Here is a 19,936-nt window from a genome sequence, read left to right as displayed (position 1 = left end):
AGCTCCGTGTCGAGCAGAGACCTGCTTTTGTGGCTAAAAAGGGCAGCCTGAGAAAACCCAGATGAAATTTCGAGTTTGTTTTGCTGACAACAGCGTAATTAACCTCTTAAAAAAAAACTCTCTCGCCCACCAATAATGTAGAATGATAATTTCTCAGAGATGCATCGCGTCTTTCATCTGCTTTGCATTATTCGGTTTGATTCAGATAGTTTCAAGTGAGCAATCTTTTCACTAAGGCTTATGAACACAGGGAGACATCAGAAAGCAATGAGGCTTGTTCCAATAATGAAGCGGTTATAGTCAGTGGCGAAGAAATGCAGTCAATAATGAATGAGGATGTAGACAGACAATTTCAGTCTTAGACTACAATTCTTCAACATGAGATGTTTTCTGATGTACAAGATAATCACCTACGTAAAAAGAGGTTTGATGGCTTTTGACTAGATTTGGTTCAACCTCATCACAAATCTCTGATTCATATATGACATTCCTTGTATAATATCTCCCTCCTAACAGGAGATGATTTCCCACGTAAAATAATCTACATCAAGTGAAGTCATGATAGACCATTGACTTCCCTGAGTGTATGCAGGGGTTCCAGCGGGTAAGATGAAACTGCTACCCCAGTGTGGGCGTGTTGAAAGGGACGGACCTCTTAAAATGTGCCATCGAAACCCTCCCTTGAATAGCTTAAATAGGTTAGCTTCATGAAATGGCTAATGTTTCGGAAACCAATTGTTAACTGCATTGTTTTTCAAGGTGGTGAAATCCCAGGGGGAGGGAGGCAGCGGCAGCGGAAAGGTTTGGGATCCGACCAGCTAGAACTTCAGTGTCGTCTGTCTACATGGTGAACAAGGCTGGAGCAATATATGAAGAATAGAAATAAAGTCCATATATTATGCTGATATTTGTGATGATCTAGAAATTCAGGACCATCTCTGCATCTTCAGAGTTAAACCTTTCCGAAGGAGCAAATACGAAAAATGAAAATGAAACAAAGGAGGAAAAAAAAAAAAAAAACTGTTCAAGTCATCACGCCGGAGAAGCACATAAAATAGCAGTTTCATTCCGTGAATTAATTGGAAATGGGGTTTCAAACGGCTATTTTATTTCTCAAAATGCTTTCGTCAAATCACAAGCCTCCTATCCCGTACATATAAACGTAAAAGGGAAAAAGCAGAAAACAAAAACTGACTACGACTCAGTCGTGAGTCTGCCCTTGGGGTTGGTGACTTTGACACCGAGTGCCTTGGCCTTTGCGATGATGTCGATTCTCTTCCCTGATGAAACAGCATGTCCAATCCTAGAAATAGAGGACCATATTAGTATTGGACATAGGATAATGTCTACTTCTCTCGTTGACTTTTTGAGAATGGTGCGACCAGGTAGGTAGATGTGAGGTTCAACATACTCAGCAGCGTATGTCCGGTTGTGCATCAACAAGAGTTCAACATCTTTGGGGTTCTGAACGAGGAAGACCTTGTGGCCGGAGGGAGTCAAGTGTCGGGTCTTCTTGTTGCTTCCGTAACCGATCTATATCATTTCCAAGATGGCAAATCGTCAGCCGTGACTCCTAGAGACCCAGTTTCTCAAGGTTTCCTTCATGTCTCATCGTGCTGGAGTGACCGGAAAGACCTGCGTCCCGCCAGGTCGGGCATATATTAATCGTACCTTTGGCATAGAAGCCTGGCCACTGAACCGTCTACGGACGCGGTTGTCGATGCCCTTTGGTTTTCGCCATGACGGATCGACACACTTATAGCGATCTGACTGGTGGCGGTTGAAGCGTTTCTTGTCTGTATACCCAGAAATCCTCAAATCAGCCTTCTGATCCCTTCCAGATCCCATTATGAACATTCCCAGAGCGTTGTCATCTCCTCCACATAATTCCCCAACACTATTTCCATCCGTATTCCCACAGACTGCTGTCATAGCTTCATAACCAACGGATACTCCGAATCCTCAAAGACACTGGAATTAATTGGGGGCACGTACGCTTCTTCACGATCGTGATATGCTTCTTTGCGGCGACCATCTGCTCAATTCCCAGTTATTAGCTCGCGTTCCAAGTTCCCAGACAGCCCAAAAATCGATTGCCGCCCGTCAGCGAAGAGCAAAGACATACCTTGGCGGTATTGTGCGGTCCCGAAGCTGGTCGTGGGAGGTTGTCGTCAATGGGTGAATTCGGTCGATGGCGGACTATTCGACGACGTTTGTCTTTGAATTTTCCAGCCAGAGTGGAATTTCGGCGCTAGTTGGCTTGCTAAGCGAGGCTGGTCGACTAGGGTTTCTTGAGGAAGCCCTAATGCCTTTTTGGGTATATCACATGACCTTATGTTCTAACCTTACGGCTAGCAGCGTAAGTTATCTCCCAGTTCCCTGACTTCAGTGAATTAAGTGAACTAACTCAACTTCAACTTCAAACAAGAGAGCCATACAATGGCACGAGAGAATCGAAAACCTGCCCATATAGCACGCAGAAGGGCATGGAAATCAGAAAGTTTGCATGACACACCCAACCATGTGCCTCCTCGCTCCCTGCAGTCAGGAGCCAGCTCTCCTGGTTATTTCTAGGCAACTTCGCAGCTGGTCCTCCGATGGTTGTGATGTTAGCCATGCACCCTTTTAAATACAATGTGATTGTTGGAGAAGCCGAAATTATATTCCAATAAATTCAAAACATGAGATTGTTGCCAAATGACAAACCATAGGACGACCCTGGAATTATCATAAGGTCGTAGCAGGAAGAACCTCAAACACATGACCAAAGTCATGTGTAATAGCTACAATGATTGCGTTTTGTTGGCTATAAATGTATAGGATTTCCCAACATCAGCCTTATAGAGGGAGTCTCCACTGTTTCTTGGTGAAGGGAAATTCCAAATCTTTGAAATGCCTCTGAAGAAATATCTTAAGTCACCATCAGAACACGTTTGTATGCCCCGATACACTAGAAAAGCCAACCTCCTTGATTTGTCCCCGCTGTCTGCACTTTTATGCAAGGGAATTATGGGGGATCTTTCTACTGAGATATTTAATGCAATCAGGTAACCTGGAGGCTTACAATCCATCGCGAGATATACATAGCCAGGTGCGCAGTTCAAGCTAACCCCACTCACCAGGGACCATCACACATCGTTTGGCAGCATTGTTGTTAAGCGTGTTCCGCTATGTATTCCACCCCACACCGATACGCCAGAGCTCTATGCTCTAGGGATATCGCGCTTCGCAGAAATATACTTTGCCTTTGAATCAGCCTGGCTCTCACAGCTATCTCAGGCTCCATCTACTGGAAACTCCAGCAGCCCAGATGAATATGAGATCCTGGATTCCTTCGTAAATGATGAGCACGGCCGCATTAGAAGTATATTAAGCCGGCTTTACATTCCCGAGTTACTACGAAGCGACAAACTCAAGTCAGACTTGCGCGCATTGGGGTTGTCACCTGGAGCAGGGGACGCAGGACAGGACACCTCTAGTGACGACAATGCATCAAAATATATTGTGCAGGGCAATGCCGCATCCGCGTTTGCAGCACATATCAAAGCAGCCACAGAGGAACACCCGCATCTAATCATCATCTACGCGTGGATAATGTACCTGGCGTTACTCAATGGGGGACGTCGCATCCGCACAAAGCTCGCCGCGGGTGGCCACGACTTCTGGAACTCCGGCACCCGTAAGAATGAAGATGGCAGCAGAGGCGGGATCCCAAACGGCCTATCGTTCTGGTTCTTCCACCGCGACGATAAAGACCTGTACGATGACGAAGGTATCAAAAAGGAATTTAAACGACGTCTTCTTTCTGCCTCGTCGCTCCTGACCATCTCGGAGCGGGCGCAGATCATCGCTGAAGCGGTCAACATCTTCCGACATTGCAGTCGCATCGTTGCTGAAATTGATGTCGAGGTTGAAAGGGCCGGGCTTGGTCAGAAGGGTGGCGAGAGCCATCGGAAGACACGCGGTGGGATCTTTCCTTCAATCAAGAGTAAGCTGTCCCCCATTGCATCTGGGATCCTACGAAGGCCAACGGATTCATCGACACAACCACGGTCCAGGAGTGGAATTCGTTTTCGCCCCGTTCTGGTTGGAGTTGTAGGGTTGTTGGGAGGGCTATGTGCGTGGTTGTGGTCAGCGAACGCAGACACGGCCCAGGGCAGGTATACTTTTTGGAAGGGAGGGAGTGAACACGAGAGATAGGTTCAGCCTTTTTTTATTTTATTTTTATTTTTTATTTTAATCTTTTGGATACATTCTCGTTCTGGATACGTATTTTGGTTCTTACATATATCCCCTGCGTTTTATATACCCATGTTGTTTTGCTTTCTGCTTTTGTTCTCTATGATTTACCTACTTGCATCCATTCCTTCTGCTCTCTGTACATCATTGTATCATTAAACACTGTACTGTATCATTTCGTATTCTTCCCAGTCTGCACACCTCCTATTTTTACGTCGTAATTCCCTATCCACTGTACATCTTCTATATCCTCAGCATTTACTATACCCCTGCTCCCATAGATAATTCCCCCGTATCACAACCACCCCTTGCATAGTTGCCAGATATATACCTTTTCACTTTCCATATTATTATCATTGTTAAATTGGAATACTATGTTTTCTCTTGTATTTCTAACCCTTCTTTCATAATACGCCTCCCACTGCACTTTACGCTACCTTTCATTCATCTCAACAAACCATTCAGCCCCCTTGATAAGGGAGTCATGACATTAAAATATTTACAGTTGGTTGTCCATTCCAGTTGATACCCGAGTTACAGAGAGTAAAGATGCCACCAATTCATGTCCCATCACAGTAATGAATTCATACTCTTACACATAACTACATACACGATAGATATCCCGAATGCACAAAAAAGAATTGGGCATAGAAGGGGAACAAAATTTAGAGGAACACAAGACCAACTGACCAATAACAAACAAGCATGTTGGCGCAGCGAACGCGGCGCCGGGCTCATAGCCTTGAGTACCCTGAATCAAGACAAAGATATGCAAATATTTTTATTTTTATTTTTATTTTTTTTTTGATTGGGGAAGGGGGTGTGCTTCTCCGGAACAAAAATAATAAGAGGACAAACCATACCGCGCCTGCATTTCAACCCACCCAAAACTCATTCTTATCATGTCACTCATTGAAACTCTCTCTCCTTTTTTTTTTCATAAAGAATTTAACTCCTCCGCCCCCTATACCCACCCCAACCATCCCGTCACCAATCCATGCATGTGCCAAACAGAATAACAAAAACAATAAATAAAATAAAACAAGTAAAGCACACGAATCGCCCCTAACCCTGTATCTCCCTCTCTTCTAAACCCTCTTCCTCCTGCGGCCTTCTACCCAACCATCCCCCTAACCCTCTCCACCCTCTCAACAGCCCTCTCCAACCGATCCAATCTGTCTCTCTTCTCCGCATCCCTCCGTTCAAGAATGTCAACCCTCTCCTCCAACTTCGCTCTCGCCCTGCGCTCCTGCGCAACCATCTCGTTCGCCTGACAGAAGAGTTGCGCGGTGAGTTCTTCAAGCTCGGAGTTTGTCTGATTGAGGCGGGATTCAGCTTGTTTACGCAGAGTTTGTTCGCGGGATAGGGCGCTCTGGAGGGCTGTGTCTGGTTCCGGCTGTGGTTGCGGTTGTGGCTGCTGCTGCAGCTGCGGCTGCGGCTGGGGCTGGGATTGGGATTGGGATTGGTTATTATTATAATTGTCGCTGTTGGAGGAGGCGGAGGGGGAGATTGGGGGTCTGTTGGTTGGGCTTGGAGAGCGGTTTAGAGGAGGCGGGGTTGGGGCGTTGCGGCGGGCGTAGGGGAGGAGGGAGGCGAGGGTTCCTAGGCGGGATTGGGAGGGTGGGGTGGGGATTTGTTGGTGTTGAGGGGGCGAGGTGAGGAGGGTATTATTATTATTGCTGTTATTATTACTGTTGTTGTTGTTGTCTGTCTGGGAAGAGGAGACGAGGGTGGGAGTTGACGGGGATTGGTTGGTTATTTTGGAACGGAGGAAGCGGATTTCGTCTTCGTAGTCGGCGAGCTTCTCCGCTGCGGAATAAAAAGGAAAGGCATGTTAACGGGAATTTGGTAGAGAGAGACAGCTATATACCCTACGAAGGTATAAGGGCGGGATGGGAAGATATATATAATATATAATGTGGAAGATCCAATGGAGGAGGATACGGGCATATAGAAAATAACAACAACTCACCGGTCTCCACAGCCCTCTTGTTCAGGAATTTCACCTGCGCCTCTAGCTCAGAGATGCGCCGCTGGGCATGGTCGCTGTCCAAGCGCAGCTCAAAACCGCAGCTTGGACAACCTGAAGTTGCCGTTGTAGTTGTAGTAGTCGTTTTTGCAGCGATGGAAGTGATGGACATGGAGGCCGTGTCGCCAACGAGCAACGTGGTAGTGGTGCTCATGAGCCGCGGTGGCAGAGACCAACGGACGTTGGTATGTATGGTTCAAGAGGTTGGATGGAACACAGGTCAAACCAAGATAAGAAGCAGAGGAGGAGGGCAGTAATATAGAGAGTGAGCAGTCCACACTCGAAAAGCTAAGTTGTCATAACATTTCCGCGTGGGGTATAGTTATGTGGGTTCGTTGATTGAAAAGTAAATGTTTATCATAGGCTGAAGAATTGGCAAGCAAGAAAAACTGGGTTGGCTAAAGAAATCAAGTTTGGCAAAGAACAAGGCTCCGACAGTCCAACACGGCGGCTAAAGAGATGAATTCGAGTAATTGGATTCATATTCCCACATCAAGGGTTTCCGTACTTTTGGCGGTTGACACTGCCTATGTGCGGTGCCAAAGGAGTTTCACAGAATATATATATAAAACACTAACTTGTTTACTATTGCTTGTTAAATGTTCGCATGTCCGTGTGGTAGTTATCTGTCCCTCGAGATGTTGAGTGGTCCATGGCGATAAATATCAGTTATAACAACGTTAATTCACTACCCCTGCATATCCCTGTTAAAGATACAGCTAGGTAGGACAAGATTATCAATAGTATCAACTTTCCACCACGCAGCCGTGCTGGTCTTGGGTATAAATATTTATCTGGGAGAGGGGATTGTCATATATCGCCTATAAACCCAGAATATCTTCGCTGGCTTAAACTAAATACCCGATTGCACAGCACAAAAGCATCGAAATACACTTATCAGACACACTCGATCGACGATAGTTATCCGTTCTCAATCGTCACCATCTTCCTCTCCCGCCCTCTCCCGCTATCTCCAGGCCGATCTACACCAGAACAAAGTCTCCGTCGTCCCGATCACCCCAGTCATCGCTCTCACCACCATCTTCATGTTCCGGCTCAACCCTAACCCTTCCAAGCTAACTGTCGGGATTTCCGCGTTGCCTTTGGTATCGTCCTTGAAATGTTTCCTCTGTGTTTGATTGTTTGTGGGAGCCTGCAGGGAACCGCTGTCGTTGCTAAATGGGATGGCGCGGGTGGTGGAGAAGTTGCTTTTGGCTGTTGGTAAGATGGAGAAAGTTGTGGGAGAGGGAGAGGGAGAGGGAGAGCATGTTCGTAGAAGGAGTAGGCTGTGTTGATCGCTGCAGAGGTGAGTGTTGTACGGCGATATCAGTTGGAAGAGGAGGTTAGAGGAAGGTTGAGGTCTCATGGTTCACCAGCCTATATATATCCATAGAGAAAGGTCCAAATCTCTATTTCTTCATTGTGGACAGTCGTGGCTGATGGATTGTGTATATACGTATGTAGAATCCTGCTGATTGCACCTAGTTCGACAGGTAACTGGGATCTCTCAGTGAATACCGATTCTATTCCGAAGGTGGAGTGTAAAGACGATGTTGGGACTCCCTTTCGTAGTTATTAATCGCGGTTGCTTGATGCCCAAGGTGTGCAAGGGATGTGCCATTCCGATTTCTTCCTTTTCCAACCCTGCCGATACGCGTATCTCGATTTGTCGTAGTTGGGTTGCACGATATGACAGTCATTTTCGTTTTGTAGTTATGGTTGGACTTCTATGCTTTAAATGTCTGTTTAAATCGAATCGAAATGAAAACTCCAGCTATCCAAAGCATTAACAGAACATGGAATCTTCCATTCAATTGTTATTTAACGGTAAAAAAAGGTTGATTTGTAACTAACATAAGGGAAATGAGGACGAGGGATAGATAGCGGAAATGCTGGTTGACCCCAATGTCTTCCAGCTGGAGGTGTAGAAAGAAACCCGATGGGAGAAAGAAAATGGAATTCAAAAAGAAAAAAAAAAAAAAGGGGGGGGGGGGGGGGGGAAGAAACCCACATTCCCTTCTAGAAAGCGCCGGTTGGTTGCTTATTTCTAATAGAAACAGTCAGATACGAAAATAGATACTTCGAGAGAATAGGCGTTCAAATTAATGTCGCCATGCCATTAAAAGAGGCAGTTAAAGGAGGAAGAAAGATGAAGAAAATAACTAAATAGAAAAGATGATGCCATTTTGTTCTGAAAAAGAAAATTTTTTAAAAAAAATCAATCAACTAACTCCACACTCCAAATATTTCCCAAGGGCATCATCCACCACTTCCCCTTCTTCTTGTACCATCCCCGTTCCCCTTGACGACTGCTTTCATGAAGCCCATATGAAGAGTAACTCGAGACAAGTCAGCGTGGGAATATGTGAGCTTCTATATGACGCTGGATAACATAAGACGCAACGAGAGCAAACGGGGAATTTCCTTAAACAAGAGGGGTTTGTTTTGGTTTTGTTTGGGGGGGGTTGGAGGGAAACCGAAATTCAACCTATTTTTGCTCCTGTTAGGCCCGTTGATATCTTATTTCTGGTTGGCAACGACTAGTTTCGCGACTGAACCCCCTTGGAAACACACAGAATATACTCGTAACAGCAAAGAACAGGACGGGAGCGGGGAAGAGGGAGCGAGTGCGAGAGCCATTTGATACTAGGCGACAGGAGCAGGGCAAAAAAAGAAGGAAGAGAGATCAAACAAATTCAAGTCATTTAGGGGGGATGCACCTCGTTGGGAAACCATAAATGAGTATAACCGGTGGTGGAATAAACAACTTTACCAAGCCTGGAAGCCTAGAGGATAGAGATGATGAGTAGTGAATGAAAAACAAGAAGGTTGGGAATTGCTGACAGCAAAACGGAAGATATTTCTTAATCGTGAAAGAGAAGAAGACGAAAACACCATTTAGGAGGGAATGTGTGGAAAAACTAGGCTATTAGAAAAGAATCAGAGGGGTGTAAACCTCCCCCCCCCCCCCCCCCCCCCCCATCAAAGCTAACCAAAAGGGAAAATGGACAAGCAATCTTGGAAAGCCTGGCCAAGCTGGCGCATGATTTTTCTTTCGTCGAAAACGTCACATAGATAGACAGGCCATAAGATGACGAGAAAGAATGATAGAGGAAAGAGAAAAAAGGAAAAAGCAACGAAAACAGGAAGATTTACCCGGACCCTAGAACAATGATACATAGCACGCGGGATTTGGATAAGCTGAAGAGCCGAATGGATGGCATTTCGAAGTATTTGGATTGGGATGGAAGATGGCACCATTTGTGATGTGCATTGAGATTTCGTTAAATTCTCGTCACGTTGAAAACTTCTTTCACATGGAGGAAGGAAGCTGGGGACGGGGACGGGGACGGGGACTTGGGTACGGAGGGCGGGAACGGCGTTGGGCCTCATATTATCAAAGCGAGAAAACAAGGACAGCTCTTCAGCCGCGAGCTTGGTTTCCACGTCGGTTGTTGCGCTGTTTGCTGCTCACGGTGCTCCAGCCCTCCTCCTCAGGTTCAGCGGGGGTAGCAGGAGTAGGAGCTGGCGCGTGTTCCTGCGCAGGGGCACCTCTATTTTGCTGAGCCTTGGCATGGCCCTGGACAAAACCTCTGGGTGGCGCATGACCATGGCCCCCGCCGCGAGTTCGGGCGGGACCATTTCGCCAGTTTCCGTTGGCTTTGCTTGGGGGTGCTGATTGTTGCTGTTGCTGTTGCTGTTGCTGTTGCTGCGGTTGTTGCTGGCGAGCCGCCGGCTCTTTGGGAATTCCAGGCTTCTCGTTAGCGGCTGGTGCCGCTGACGCTTGCTCGACTACTGTGGCTTCTTCAGTATGTCCCGTCCTGCGAAGGATCTCGATATTCTTCCCAGCCTGTGGAGCGTCTGAGCCATCCTCCTTAGCACCATTTGCAGTGGTGACGGCACTTCCACCCTTGACGGAAGCTTCTTCCTTTGTCAGCTGCTCCTGCTCCTTTGCTGCCTTTTGTTTCTCAGCTTTCTCAGCCTTTGCTTTTTCCTCTGCTTCTTTCTTTTGTCGCAGGGCTAGCTGGCGTCTTTCCTCAACTTCACGCTCTCTGGCGGACGTATCAATGGGACGAGCACCACCGAAGGGGCTCGCCTTGGAGTCGCCAGTTGTGGCTGTGGGGGAAGCGGGTTCAGCCTCAACTGTTCGTTTTTGTAGATTAAGTTTGGGTCGTTGGGCTGGTGCAGGAGGTGCAGCTGGGACAGCTTCAGGGGCTGGGGCGGCGGATTTGGGAGCTGGGGGGTCTGGTCGCATCCTTGCTCTCCATTGGTTGTCTAGTTCAGGAGCGGTTGGTGTTCTCTCTGGGGCTGGTCGCTCATGGAACTCACGCCTGGGAGGCCTTGAGCCTTCTTGCGAGCGCGCCTCTCCCCAAGCAGGTGAGGCTTTGCGGAACCCAGGGCCGTCTTTGCTTCTTGGGCGGCCTCCTTCGCTAGCTAAAGATGTAGGGGCAGGGGAAGGAGAGAGGGGTCCCTTGCGTTCCCAATTCCCATAGTCTCTAACTTTACCGTCAGCGGGCTCAAAGGCACGTCGTCCGGTACGGTCTCCGACATCACTCAGAGCATCTTGTCCTCTTGCTCCAAAGCCCGGGCGGTCGGACACTCGTCGCTGTGAAGGAACATCTGGAAGTGGGCCTTTGCGGGACCAGTCGCTGAAATCCCTCGTTTCTTGTCTCTCTTTGGCTGCAGTGATGTTAGTTGTGTTTTAAGGCTGCATCGCAAGTTGTTTTTGGGGGAGAGGGGGTGTTATTCCAATAGACATACGAGGTTCTGCGACGCTAACTCTGATATTTCTTCCCTGAAGAGAAGTTCCTTGGAATGTGAGGGCCTTCTTCAAGCCTTCAAGCGTAGCAAATTCCACGTAACCGAAGCCCTTTGGCGCCCTGGTCATTTTGTCCTCAACGATCCGAACGTTTGTCACCTGACATTCCTTGAAAAGCTCCGAAATATCGGCTTGGGCAGCCTCGAAAGACAAATTGCCAATGTGGGCAGTGTAAGGAGGCTGAGTTGGAAGTGGAAGCTCCTCTCTGATGGCGTACCCGCGGTGGTCACGCTCTTTTATGAGTGTTAGCTGCAGTGTTCGCAAAAAGGAACAAATATAGAAGGTTGGCTCCATACCTATACCGCCCGTGTCGTTGCCATATCCGCTGAACGTACGTCGTTCTCCACCATAGCTAGCACGGGGTTCGGGAACTATTGATATTTCAGATTCATTGCTCAAGATATATGATTGTTCTCTACCGGTGTGTGTAAGAGAGAGAAGGGGGGTTAACGGGGATATATAGAGTTTTTCTACTCTTACCGGCTAATGGGGAAGACGAGTCAGTAAAAACCAGCCAAGCAAATAATTCAATCAGGAGTCGCGACGTACCAGGCAAAGGGAATTCATCCATTTCATCGGCCCACGAGCCAAAATCTACCCCGTATTAGTTTGTGGTAAGCCAGAGACATGCCAGGGTGTAGGGCACATACTCTCGTCGGCCAAGAAGGTCCCGACGGACATCTTTTGCGCTTTCGGTTTTGCAGGAGCTGGGAGCGAAACAGTTAGCTACAAGTAAAGCAGCCATGATATCTACTACATGAAGCTCGATAGCGATGGAATGACAGGCCAGCGTGGAAATACTCACCCATGATGGCAACTTGGATGACGAAACGCGCAAAGGCGTGTGCGCGTCTCTTTTGGGAGCGAAGGGGGATGGAAGATCCGAAGGTCTTTCAGCGATGATGAAAATAGTCAGATGGGGAATCACTGAGGCAGTGATTGGGAATGGAAAGGCTGATGTTGAGTGGTCAAAAGGGTGGCCTTGAAGGTTGAAGACACGGAGGGGAAAATTGGGTTGGATCTTTCGAAAGGATAATTTTTAGTGATGACGCTAAGGAAAAGTCAGCCTTAGTGCGTCAAGCGGCAGAGAACCGAAAAAGTAAATAAAGAGATAGAAAAAAAAAAATCTTGAACCACCAAACCATGGACCCAACCATTGTTGAAATAATAGTAGCATTCACCATTAAGGGGCTCTGCAAGCCTTCAATCATCTCGCATACTTATCGCGGTTGCTGGTAGAAGTGATTTATTTTGATGTCTTGAAAATGAAAATGTTTTAGAGATACCCTAACCACCAGAAAGTCGCCCGCTTAACTGGTTACTACTACTGCCACAAACTCACTGCTAATTATTCTCCGTATCAACAGAACAACCACAAACATGGACGCAACAATGGCTCAGCTATACATAGGTTAACATTTTCTCTACCAGGCTTCCATTGAAACTCCTTTTTGAACCCAACTATGTAGGCTGGCAACTCCAACAGAGCCCAAAACCATCCCTTTGTGGTAATACAACTTTGCGCCCAGAGTTAGAAAGTCATCCATCTCCCTCCGCTGGTACCTGGAACTGCCAGTGCACCGGGGAAACAGAGATCAACGTTAAACGCCCAACACAAAGTCAAGAAGCTAGCCCTGACTGGGAGATAAGTTCAATATTCACCCATTAACTCCATGTTGACGGAATTGAGGGGCAAATGGAGATGAATGGAGATTGGCGGATCATGTATAAAATAAGGTGATATATATTTGATACCCTGAGATTTGCTGGAAAAGTTGCGTTCAACCTGATTGATCTTTGTGTTGCCTTCCTGCTAACATAATTCCCAATTGAGCAGGACGGAGTGGGACTCAAAATTTGGTTTACTTTAATATATTAGTATTTCATTTCAGTTGTAATCATCAACAACAACAGCGACTAAAAGGAGTATATTTAAACTAAACTATACAAGAATTAGAACGTGTTTTTTGATATGTTCAATAGTATCATAGTTATTGCACTTTTATAAAGCATAAAATTATAATTATAAAAAAAGAATTAGATCTACTTAATTAATTATATATTTAATAAATAAATTAAGAAAATTAATAAAAATATAAGCTTTACTTGTAAGATTTTTTATATTAAAGTAATTATTTAAATTTTATATATTTTATTTTTTATTTAAAGTAAATATATTTTAATAATATTTTTTTATAAATTTAAATTATATTTACTACTTATTAAACCTTTAAATAATTTATTTAAAATAATAAATATACTTAAATTTATAAATATTAAAATTTTAATAAAAATACAAAGAATAAATTTTTTATATAGAAATTTTTTTGATTAAATCTAATATTTATGAAATTTATTTCTTTTTAACTTTATTTAATAGTATAAATTTATATAAATTCCTATACAATTTATTATAGAATAAAAGTAAAAAGTTGATAATTACTCTCTGTTATAATGATACTTATAATTTTTAGTAGCTAAATAATTATGATGACTGTTAGATAATAACACTTAGTGTGAGAAGTTCAAAGCTATGAGTTCAAATTCTATAGAAATATTATCTCATATTTGATGAGATAACATCTAAAAATCAAATATGTCATCTGGTTCACATTAGATGACATCTGATTGATATTTTTTTTAGTACTATGTCAGTTTAACTGTTAATAAACCTTCTCCACATACAAATTGCCACTATTTCTAAGTTGAAAATGATATAATGTAAGTTCTACAACTAGTTTCTCTTTAGTAACTATCTTTTCATAAGATTTTAGATATAGTTATTTATCATATAAGTATGCTTTCAACACTAACTAGTTAGTTAAGTTTTATTATATAATTAATTTATAAAATAGTTACTGATTGCATAAAAGTATAAGAAAGAAGAAGAAGAGGAGAAAAATGAATAATTTTAATACTTATTTAATATTATAAAGCAAAAATTATTTTATTAAATTTATAAAAATTTTTAATTAAATTTATATTCAATAATTATATTTTTTAAAGTTTTAAATTAATTTCAAATTACTTTAATAATTTTATATTTTACTTATTTATGATTATAATATCTAAAATATAATATTGAAATTTAAATTAATACTTAATTATATTCATAGTAAGTATTAACTAAGATAATAGTTTTTATTTAGTTATATTAAAAATTTATTAAACTTGTAGATTATCTTTAGACTAAGTTAATTTAATTTAAATATATATATATAAGTTAACTCATACTGATCAGCTATTAAGTCTATAACTTAGAGTAAAATATAAAATATCAAAAAAAATTTAAAAATAAAAGAGAATTTTTTTTTTTTAAAAACATTTTATTATGAGCTTTAGTCTTTTTTTATCTCTATAGACTTTTTAGAATTTTTTAATTTAAATTGATGGTATAATTCCACGTGGCATATATAAGTGAGGAAATTGAAAAATATTTAGATTTAATAGCTTGCTCAGAGGTTTGGATTGTCTACATTTAACTGTGAAAAATGATCTCTCATTTAATATGCAAAAGTGAAGTAACTAAAAAACATCATGCAGCTTTTGCATCTATGCAGCTTTGTGAATAAAGATATTATCTTTATTTTGTCAGGCCTATCCGCCTTCTTACGTAATCCGCACTGTATATAACTTCCGCGTAGCTAGCGATCGCTTCATAATCAATCAAGCAATCTATCCTTCACATATTTTTCAAGAAAGAAACTGCGAGCTCAATTCTGTTCTTATTTCTATAGAGTTTCTTTATTTTTATTATGAATTCACTACGCAAACAGAGTTGATGTCCCACTCGGTTGAGAATTCCGTTATGATTATGTGGATCGCATCTGAGTTATTATAGATGACTGAAAGCATGGACAAGGGCGCAAAATCTTGTATTCTTCAATAGACTTAGGGCCATCTGATCTGGCAAGGCAAAGATGCCTTATCGCCACTGTTACTAAATTAGATATGAGCGGGGTGATATCTATTTATTAAGGGCAAGGTATCTTGCGGGGTAACAGTTTATCCAGTCAGATCCTAAATCCCCATTGTATTTGAAATTTTTGATAATCAAGCTGAAATGCTCATGAAATGAATTGCAGTGGAAACAAAAAAAACTTACAACCCTAATGATCTCAACATTAACTAACTAGTTAACTGTACTCCGTAGTTAACTATTAATCCTGTATGCTGTCAACAGGCAACAACTCTATGGCCCCTAAGCGGGATAACCCGATTGGGGTGTTCAGAGTCACGTGGACCTTCATTTGCCTTCCCAAAAACCCAATTAACTTCTATCCAATCCCTACTCACATCAATTGTCTTATATTGTCTCATCTCTTCTACCCAGATATCTCACTGTATCACCAGGTCAAAAGGGAGGGCCAAACAATCTTGTCCCTTCATGTATTAAGGCCTTCATCCATGCCCTGCCGGATACACGCCTCATACAGCTGGCTGACATCGGGCGCAAAAGTTGAGGATGCGTGGGAAAGGCGCTGGGGATCATGAAAATGATCGTGACCAGGTGCAGAGCCCGTGGACGGCGATGCCTGCGTTGAAGGTTGGGACTTTGAGTGGTTGGTACTCTCTTTCACTTTTTTTTATTTTTATTTTTTATTTTTATATTTATTTTTTATTTTTCCCTTCTTTCTTTGAGATGTAGTTTTTCTCTTGTGTCCCTGCCGGGTTGATAAGATGATCGAATTGTGATAGGATGTATTCTTTGGTTTTTATTCTTAGAACAAGTACGGGGTAGCTGGAATTTGCATGAGGATCTTATTTTATGCATGTGATCTGTTCACATGAATCCTTTGTTTACTATTAAATTTTCACGTGCATATATTTTCAACTTCAATTCTAATATTTTCAATATACAGGTGCATTCGGACTCATCTTTGGAGGGATTACGGGCGTCTTACGCTCACCGAATCCAACGATCCATTCGATTGCAGCTGGCATCCATTGGTTTGCCTTTGGAACCTCGACATGGTGTAAGAACGGCATTAGTTCTGTCCTGGCTTCATCTTCCTTTTACTGAATTCAATTCAAACCGATAGGGCTGAGGAGTAACATCCTCCGGGTGCAATTTGACGACAAACCCACTCCCGGCCAACGGGCGTTTGCAAGCTCGATTGCCAGTGGGTTATCCGGGGGAGCAATTTCGTTTTCTATCCGTAAGTGTGAATAAAATGACAAGGAGAGGATCATCGATTTCCTCTAACGTTATATATCTGTACATCATGTAGATCGCAGGTTTGTTCCTGGAGCGGTGATTTTTGGATTGGCTGGCTTTCTGGGACAGAAGTCATACGATGTCATTAATGGATGTTGGGTATCTCAACATGAAGCTGAAACGGGCCCCCAGAAAACCCTGGCTCGGCGCCTGCTAGAGTCCAAATGGATGCTCTTGAAGCCGCTGTCTGACGGAGAGTATATTGTGATGCTCAATGAGAAGCTTCTGGCTATTGATGCTGAGATTGCGATTATTGATGGTAAGATAGAGGCACTTAGGAAGTTGGAGTCTTCGTGAGATGGATGGACGAGGATATGTATGTATGCGTGTCATGACTCAAGTTGGGGAGAGGTGTAGGATATTTTAGACCTGCTTGGGTGGTTTCTAGTTTTCAGATAAAATTGCTTGCTTGACTTGTTGCAGCGTAAAAAAGAAAAAAAGGAACTAGAGAAATAGCAACGTAAATGATCACCTACCAGAACAGATCATAATATATTTAAAAAAATATTAAAATTAAGCAACAATTATATGGAATTACACATAGAAAATTATATACATTATTTTTCAACCCTATGGGCATGCGGGGGCTCTATCTTACCACATTTACTACAGCGTGCTGGTGCTCACGTGGTGGATTGATTTGAATCCTTCACTATCCTTCTTCACAGCTTGTTGAGCAGCTTGAGCCCTCAGGTAATCCTTCCTCTGCTGCTAGAATACCCTCCTAAGCTATATTGGATAAGTCCTCATTCTCACTTGTGTTTTGCTTTTCATTTGCAGTCTGTAGGGCTTTGTATTCCTCTGTCAGAATAGCAGCAGGCTTAGGGAATAATCGTGCCCCGCGCACCCACACCTGATGTGGGTGCGCCTCAGCGTAATGATAAAAACAGTGTAATGATAAAAATATGGATAATTAGAACTTCAAAAATTAATATCTCATCACCACACTGCTAATCTATGATAATTAATTTATCTATATCATCTGTAGTAGCTGTATTATTTGTGAGATATTTATATATATCATTAACCTCTTGTTAAATTGAATTCATAGTATTTTTCTTCAAAGCTCTTTTAACATATTTAACTCTCTTATAACATTCTTTTTCTACTTTCTTCTCTTTACATTGTGCAATCTTTCTATTCACATCTCTGACAGTAAGAATACCTTCTACTTGAATCTGTTGATGTGTATTTTTAATGCTGCAGTGTTTGATTGCAAGATAATAACTCTCAATCTCCACTTTTTTTTTATAGCATTGAGTTCTGTCTGAACAAGACTACCTTGGAAAATCTTGTTCAATTGATTGCTCAGATGAGATGATTTGAAATCAAGTGTATTTTTCATATTTTGCATTATCTTCTTTGCCACTCAAATATGATGTTGTAGCTTCTTGATTGTTTTAAGTAAGAATAGCTATGATGAAGCAGTATCTGAAAAGCTTGATTGCAGTGAAAAGAAGTCTTCTTTATATATTTACAACTCAGAGTAGTCAGAGATCTTTGAATCTAGCTTAAGCAGTATAGATTGTGGGTTAAATAAGGCAATGTCATGATTTGTAAAGTCAGTCTGAATAGTAGAAGTTGAAAAGTCTTTTTGCAAACATCAACTAGATTTTATAGAAATTAACATTTTTCATACTACTGATATCTATATCACACAGCTTGATTAACTATTTTTAAATGATAGTGCTTATACTGCTGAAAAGGCATGCCATCTAGAGATTATAGTATATGAGTTGAATGTAAAGAAAATTTATATAGAATAATCTTATAAAGATTGCAGTATTATAGATATTCTTCAGTAAGATGAGATTCATGATTATCAAGAAGCAGCAATTGATGACTGCTTTGCTGATGTTTTTTAAAGATCTCATTAAAGTGCTGAATTTATATAAAGTCAATCTCATTATTGATATAGTCAGTATCTGATGTTGTGATTGTATATTCATCTGATAGATTGCTTTGTGTATATCAATCTTCAAGTTAAGTTTTGAATTTCATGATAATGAAGGAATTCAATACCTCATCATCTACTAAAACACACTCAATCACAGTGATCAATTTTCAAGAATATGATGAAGTTATAACTGAATTAAAGTCTTTAAAAGCAGTAATAACCCATTCTCCATGTCCTTGACCCTCTTGAAAGCCAATCTCATTGAAGTTGTAGATATTGCAGATTTGAAATATGTACTTTTAAAGTAAGATTTTCAAACAGTCAAATCACATCTTGATGTAGCTAATATTCTCAACAGCAATTCTTTTCAGATTCATTGTCTTCTGCTTAACTCTTTTATACTTATCCAAGCTTTGTATATATTGATAGATCCACATCTTGCTGACCACAAATGAGGAGGTTGAAGGATTAGTATGATGGCATTTGAGAATGAGATTTGCATTATCTTGAATCTGCTCTGCAGTCAGTGAGCAATTATTTCTATCCATATGAGCTATTCACTCTTTTAACATGTTCTTCTGACTCTTGCTAAGCTTCTTGTTCAGTGCAGTCTTTGCATTGCATGTTTTTCTTCCATTGATTCTTGCTTGAAGATGTTGATAAGAAATGTTGAATTTGCATGCCAGAAATAGGATTTTCTGTTTTTGATTGCCATTATAGACTTCAATGACACTCTGAATACATTTTTCAAGATCATCTATCTTATTGGTCATGGTGGTGGTGATATATTAATATTTGAAGATTGATTAATGAAGAAGTTGATATTTTTATTGTTACACTGTTTTTATCATTACACTGTGGTGCACCCACACGAGGTGTGGGTGCGCGGAGGCACGATTAATCCTCATTTGATCATGCTCAGTTCTCATTGAACAAGTATTTCCTCTTCAGTTTCGGTCAAACAGTGTGAATTTGTCTGTAACATTGTATGTGACGAGCAGCCTTTCAATCAATCAGCAAGAGTAGAGTGTGGGATATCATATAGTCTTGCTGCTTCATGAATAGAGGTAATTTCCTTGTTTTTCAAGGTGGATATCGCGAGTTCAATCCTTCCCTCTATTTCTATAGAGTTTCTTTTGTTTTTATTGCGAATTGGTGGCTTTTTAACGCGTTAAAAAGGTAGGTTGATAAATTAGATACAAGTTCCAATTTGGTGTCCGACTCGGTTGGGAAATATGTCAATAATTTCCAAGATAACTGTTAGCTTAGTTATTTTATATTTTCCTCCTTTTTGTGGAGCAGCCAACGTCGTATTAGTTGGCTGTTTCAGACAGGACTTTTGCCGATGTCCAAGATTAAATCGTACTCCAAAACATTCGGCCGTTTTTCTTGGGAAGCCATATGGTTGTTGCATTGACAGTGGCGATTACCTGGGAGCCCCCCCTAAACCCTTCGGTCTGTCAAACTTGAAGAGACCTTCCATTCCAAAGGGAATGAATGCCAATATTTTCCCAAGGGAAGCAAGCCAACCATGGTTTCTGGTGTGGAATGCTCACGGTTGGCTGCCGCACCAAGACCCAGCAGCTGGACTAGTTAACTAAACGTGCCATTAGGTGTCTTAGGTAATCCACCCGGCCCAATGAGCCGCAACTCCTCCTGCCGACTCGTGGGATAATACTCCAGTAGCAAACTAAACTAACAGCTTCTTCTCCACTCCACTCCACTTAAATATAT

The 19,936-nt window shown here is 42.0% G+C and overlaps 6 protein-coding genes across 6 annotated transcripts; 2 read left to right on the top strand and 4 right to left on the bottom strand.

The window, feature by feature from the left end:
• Positions 1-1,194: 1,194 nt before the first annotated feature.
• Positions 1,195-2,617, bottom strand: PADG_01083 (60S ribosomal protein L32; the record flags this gene model as incomplete). Its single annotated transcript, XM_010757809.1, has 6 exons — positions 1,195-1,303; positions 1,412-1,533; positions 1,672-1,796; positions 1,996-2,035; positions 2,126-2,251; positions 2,516-2,617. 6 exons carry the CDS (start codon positions 2,615-2,617, stop codon positions 1,195-1,197), a joined length of 624 nt encoding a protein of 207 aa, XP_010756111.1.
• Positions 2,618-2,892: 275 nt separating this feature from the next.
• On the top strand, positions 2,893-4,200 carry PADG_01082 (uncharacterized protein; the record flags this gene model as incomplete). Its single annotated transcript, XM_010758300.1, has 2 exons — positions 2,893-3,047; positions 3,123-4,200. 2 exons carry the CDS (start codon positions 2,893-2,895, stop codon positions 4,198-4,200), a joined length of 1,233 nt encoding a protein of 410 aa, XP_010756602.1.
• A 1,153-nt stretch (positions 4,201-5,353) lies between these two features.
• Positions 5,354-6,422, bottom strand: PADG_01081 (uncharacterized protein; the record flags this gene model as incomplete). The annotated part of the gene is made up of 2 exons (XM_010757808.1): positions 5,354-6,048; positions 6,212-6,422. The coding sequence occupies 2 exons, from the start codon at positions 6,420-6,422 to the stop codon at positions 5,354-5,356; spliced, it is 906 nt and encodes a 301-aa protein (XP_010756110.1).
• Positions 6,423-7,235: 813 nt separating this feature from the next.
• Positions 7,236-7,634, bottom strand: PADG_01080 (uncharacterized protein; the record flags this gene model as incomplete). Its single annotated transcript, XM_010758299.1, has 1 exon — positions 7,236-7,634. One exon carries the CDS (start codon positions 7,632-7,634, stop codon positions 7,236-7,238), a length of 399 nt encoding a protein of 132 aa, XP_010756601.1.
• Positions 7,635-9,692: 2,058 nt separating this feature from the next.
• PADG_01079 (uncharacterized protein) lies at positions 9,693-11,896 on the bottom strand (the record flags this gene model as incomplete). Its single annotated transcript, XM_010757807.1, has 6 exons — positions 9,693-10,948; positions 11,030-11,320; positions 11,384-11,458; positions 11,637-11,681; positions 11,738-11,794; positions 11,893-11,896. 6 exons carry the CDS (start codon positions 11,894-11,896, stop codon positions 9,693-9,695), a joined length of 1,728 nt encoding a protein of 575 aa, XP_010756109.1.
• A 3,656-nt stretch (positions 11,897-15,552) lies between these two features.
• On the top strand, positions 15,553-16,602 carry PADG_01078 (uncharacterized protein; the record flags this gene model as incomplete). Its single annotated transcript, XM_010758298.1, has 4 exons — positions 15,553-15,649; positions 15,950-16,063; positions 16,130-16,246; positions 16,319-16,602. The coding sequence occupies 4 exons, from the start codon at positions 15,553-15,555 to the stop codon at positions 16,600-16,602; spliced, it is 612 nt and encodes a 203-aa protein (XP_010756600.1).
• Positions 16,603-19,936: the final 3,334 nt, after the last annotated feature.

The sequence above is a fragment of the Paracoccidioides brasiliensis genome, assembly GCF_000150735.1.
Source record: "Paracoccidioides brasiliensis Pb18 unplaced genomic scaffold supercont2.1, whole genome shotgun sequence".
In the NCBI taxonomy this organism is placed as follows: domain Eukaryota; kingdom Fungi; phylum Ascomycota; class Eurotiomycetes; order Onygenales; family Ajellomycetaceae; genus Paracoccidioides; species Paracoccidioides brasiliensis.
Note: the sequence above shows the minus strand (reverse complement) of the source record. Positions and strands in the feature narration are given on the sequence as shown.